The 5,026-nt window shown below is 36.7% G+C and overlaps 1 protein-coding gene across 1 annotated transcript; it reads right to left on the bottom strand.

Moving 5' to 3' along the window:
- Positions 1-4,025: 4,025 nt before the first annotated feature.
- LOC122038421 (protein OPI10 homolog) lies at positions 4,026-4,693 on the bottom strand. Its single transcript, XM_042598170.1, has 2 exons — positions 4,672-4,693; positions 4,026-4,627 (listed from the first exon to the last, which is right to left on the bottom strand). The coding sequence occupies exons 1-2, from the start codon at positions 4,691-4,693 to the stop codon at positions 4,026-4,028; spliced, it is 624 nt and encodes a 207-aa protein (XP_042454104.1).
- Positions 4,694-5,026: the final 333 nt, after the last annotated feature.

The raw sequence follows: 5,026 nt of genomic DNA, 5'->3' as shown, positions 1-5,026 counted from the left end.
ATTAAGAGTACGCACATTCATAATAACAGAGGTTCTATTCTTCTATGCAGTTAGTATAAAAGGAACAACCTCAAATGGTCCTGCTCAATACACACATAGTGTATTTTGTGTAATTTTATAGTCAAGATTAAATAATACCAAATTACACTACAACCATTCCAATAGTTTGTCCCAATCCATCTTGGTTGTGAGCTACTATTTATAATTTCACTACAACAAAAACCCTCATAAACATCGGTTTTCCACCGATGTCTATTACATTTTCGACCGATGTCTATGAAGGCGATGTAAAAGGTTTGCCATTTTAGACATCGGGTTAAAACCGATGTAGTATCACTTAACGACATCGAGTGTAAAACCGATGTAATATTATATGTTAATAACATCAGTTTTTGCAGCGGTATACGACCGATGTAATATTAGTTAAAGACACCGATTTTGCAGCGGTGGAAAACTGATGTAATATCAGTATTGTTTAACGACACAAATTTGATTTTCGAAATAGTGAAAAACCAATATTATCACCAAGCAAATCATAAAATTAAGTTAATATTATTAATTCACTAAGAAAATCACAAATAAAAATGCACTGATGTATCTAAACACACCAAGTCAATATCCATATAACCAACATATAAATATTCTTCTTACAACATAAAAAGAGAATAGATATTGTGCACATTAAGTCAGTATCCACAAATTACACATAACTATTCTTCTTACAACATCAAAAGGTAACATATATTGTACACATGAAGTCCATATCCACAAATTACATTCCATAAAAATATTTACATCCTCCAAAGCTTTCAAAAATCGAATACCTTTTATAATCAAATGTAATCTAGCATATATTCAGCTCACTCGAACCACACTTTATCAATTTCAATTGTAGAGTACTTGAGATTTGTAAACTGTAAAACACTTAAATAATATATTAGTAAAACCAAGTACTAATCACTTTGCAAAGACATTTTTCGAATGAAATTCTCTATATATTCGCAAACTTTGAGAATGCAACAATAAAGCTCTATGTTAGTCTTAGAAAGCAAAATGAAATTCTCCCTACACTAATAGGATACCTCAATAAATGTGAGCAACTACATAAATATAGAGCCAGATAAAATACAACAACATTACCATACAAAAGTATTCATCAATTCACAAGACTTCTTTACATAAAGAATTGTTGAATATTCAAATCTAAGAAGTGATTTGCCTCAAAATAGTTAACTAGTTCGAAATGATATTACAGGTATTACATTGAATTTGTTTATATTGTACTAGATGGCGACAAGGAAAACAACATAATGATCCTCTATTTATGTATCATTCTAGAAGCATCAAATTTCAATCTAGAAAGAAGAGGACTATAAGAATGCCTAGAAAAAAGTAAAAACAAAATTGTTACGTTGAAGACCAATGAGATCAAAAGACCACATTCAATATCAGTGAAAAAAAAATTTGAAGGGGATCTTGGCCAAATTACTTATTCTTTCCAGCTTCTCAATTTGCTCTCGAATAGCCTCAGGATCCTTTTTCAAGATGTCAACCTCACACACCTTCTTCCTTTCTTTCTTGTTCTATCATAGAAAATATGTTAAGGTTAGAAAAATAAACACAATCATAGGATTTAAAAGATGACTGTTTATCACAGTCCACACTACTATAAAGTCAAATGAAACAAAATGACAAAGTCGAGAGAGGACTCAACCACAGAAAAATCACATATATAGATATGTACATATAAATCTACATGCATACTAAGTAGGAATAACCATGTACGACAAGATATTAAACTCATCTGATAAAGTTATAATATTAATGGAGAATTACCATCGAGAAGCAATGTTATTAAGAAATGGAAAATTGAAAGTATCATCAAGAAAATGGTTTCATTAATTTATAGCATCTCAAATGTAGAAATGCCAATGATACCTTTCTAAGAGGATGATCATTGGGTAGGAAGCTTCCTATCATTTTCCCATACACTTCACATGTTGAGAAGTGAATGATGCACTTGTTGTTTTCTGAGCAATACCTAACTTGCACATGCCACAATAAAATAAATCAATACCAAAGAAGAGTACAAAAAAAATCTAACTGGAAATGAACAAGCCCAGGGGTCTCAAAACTAACAACTAGGAGAGCATCAATGAAATTACTGAAGATGGTGTCTAGTGGGCGGGTGTGATAATCAGCAGGAGTGCAGATTGCCGCTAGATTAATCTGACATCTTGATGAGGCATTCGAGCCTGGAGTCGTGCTTGATATTGAGGCAGTGGAACTAGATTCGACCACCCCAACGGCGGTGCACGACTTCTTGCCTCTTCGCCGCGTCGAATAGGTGCTTGATCTTGTTCCTGTAGACGTCCACTGCCAGCACCGTGTGCAGCCTAACATAATGGATAGTATTAATTTGAGATTTTGAGAGAAAGCACATATTTAGTATAAATCACAAAGGTATTTATATGGATCAATTTGAATGCTCGATGGTTTATAGAATGCAGGCAGTTTCTCCACCTCATAACCATATCAAGTATAATCCTTTGCAGCCAAAAGAAAGCATAACATAAGGATTGAAGGTAAACAAATGAGAAGTTTTTTCTTCCCATTTTTAGTTTGTCTCCGAAAGGAGTTATTACTTTTGAACTAATGATGTCGATCCACATGTTAAAACTTCTGCTACAATGGCTCTGAAAAGAGCAATAAAAAAAAATAATGTTTTTTAATAACGAAGTAGTTTCATAGATAATTAAGAAGAAAGCATAAACGAACTGTTTGCAAATTGTGACTGACTAGACATTTCTTCAAAAGACTCCAACTTTTACTTCTGTATCATATTCAAAACTATCTTCCAGCAAAACTCCACAACAAAAAGAAACACTTTTATCCTTCGACTAGCCAATCCCAAAAAAAACATAACCAATGAAAGATCATAAAACAACTCCAAAAGATCAGAATTCATAACCATCAGCAAGCAGTATCATATAATTAACCAAACGTAATATAATATCTCTATGCGATGACTGACAGTTAACGTTACAATTTGCAAAAGAACATTTCTTCCTAGCTGGATTAAAGATATGAATGTCTCATGAAAAAAGAAATCGCAAGTAAGATGAACTATACTTAAGATTGGCATACAATACTGATATTCGATGAAAATCTATTTGTAAATTTCCCCTTTTATCCAATACTTTGACATGGTCCTTAGGAGATGAGATGCAACAATTTCCAATCATAAGCTAATTTTCGAGTAAATCACTCTCCTACACACTACAAGAAGCTAAAAAAAATATAGATAACACATATGCTCAAATAAGATCACACAAGAGAAGAATTTTTTTTTTTTTTACAGATTGTGAACTTATTAGAGTTGTAAGAACAATAGCAGACTGTTCACACCTCTTTTACAATGGGTCATGCTCCAAAAGTGAAACCGAGTTAGAGTAGAAAAACACTTGAACGTATATATATGTTTATCGTTATCTTAATCGTATGTCACATTGCTTAATGACTTGGACCTCTATGAGGCAAATGATCTCTAGAGAATCTGGATCACATAGAATCTATTCTAAGATATCTTTTAGTGTTTCTTGATGCATGTTCTAGTTGACGTTTTCTAGATTGTCACTGAAAATTAGAAAGACGCTACTACTTCAATGAGATGAATAATCCAAAATGGAATAATTACTGAAAAATTTAGCTTATTTCTCTTGCCATATATAATATCTTGAGATCCTATCACTTTTTGAGAACTTCACTTCAAACAATATCAAAATCGTTTTATAGTTGGTTGGGGACAATCAACAAACACATTGTGGGCGGTTAAAGTGGACATCAAAGATCATCCGCCTGGATTAATTGAGAGAGACATAAAAATGAAGAGGCATGAAAAGAGGAAGTATCATACAATTCAAGCAAATCAGATGCAACCAAAATATAATATGAAATGCGATACCATCAAGGAAAGAGATCCTTGCAAAAAGCAGCACCTTTGGGATTGGGCATTCACCTGTCTGTCACAAGGAAAAATCTTTGAGATAATTGGGATCCTTCCGGGCTCGCTCCTGGAACTTCTTGAACCACCGGTCAAGGATATCCATGGGCACGACGAGCCGACTTCCGTCAATCCCGCAGAAGGACTGCATGAAATTGAAGAGGTTCTCGCCAACCCTAAGAGCGAGTCGCTCGGCCTTCTTCTCCGCGCTGGTGTAAGCGACGGGTGGCAAGGAGGCGAGGCCCTCGACCGAGACGCCGATCTTGGCGGAGGCGAGCGCGAGCTGGAGGGGATTAGGGTTAGGGTCAGGAATGGGGGGTTCTTCAGAAGGGTCAGGCCAGGGGAGGGAGAGGAGAGCAGATGGGCGGGCAGGGTGGACGGCGCCGCAAAAGAGGAAGGGATGACCAGGGGGCTGGAAGTAGACGGCGAGGGCCTTGCTGGGTGGGAAGGAGGAAGCCACAGCCAGGAGGAGAAACACACAGAGTTCTCTAACGTCGCGGTAGGCATCGCCGACGAGGGAGTTCATGTCAAGGATCCAGTGGAGCGGGTCGATCTGCGCGAACGTCGATGCGTCCATGGGAAAGCTCCGCTGTAGTCGAGGTTCTTCTCCATTTTCTTTGATGACTATTTAAAGTCGTCTTCATCAGATCGGTGGAACTTAGTATCACCTTTCCCCTTAGTCGTCTTCATCTTACCTCCCTCCGCCGCTACTACTCTGAAACCCTAGAAAACAAGACCAACTCATCATCTGGCCGTCGGTGAGGAGGAAAGTGGTGGTGGTGTCGCAACGGTATACGGTGCACGGCGCGATATAGGTTTAGGTTTGGAGGGAAGAGTGAAGTGTTGCAAATTTCGGCTAAGTATTGGTGGGAAAATTAAATTATTTTATTTTATCATAGACACCGGGTTTTAAAAATCGCTATTAAAATCGGTGTCTATTAATGAAAAAAAAGGCGCTCATAGACATCGACTTAAAAAACCGATGTCTATGAGCAAAAATCTACGCTTATAGACACCGGTTTT

Source organism: Zingiber officinale, chromosome 1B (genome assembly GCF_018446385.1).
Source record: "Zingiber officinale cultivar Zhangliang chromosome 1B, Zo_v1.1, whole genome shotgun sequence".
NCBI classification, from domain to species: Eukaryota; Viridiplantae; Streptophyta; class Magnoliopsida; order Zingiberales; family Zingiberaceae; genus Zingiber; species Zingiber officinale.
Note: the sequence above shows the minus strand (reverse complement) of the source record. Positions and strands in the feature narration are given on the sequence as shown.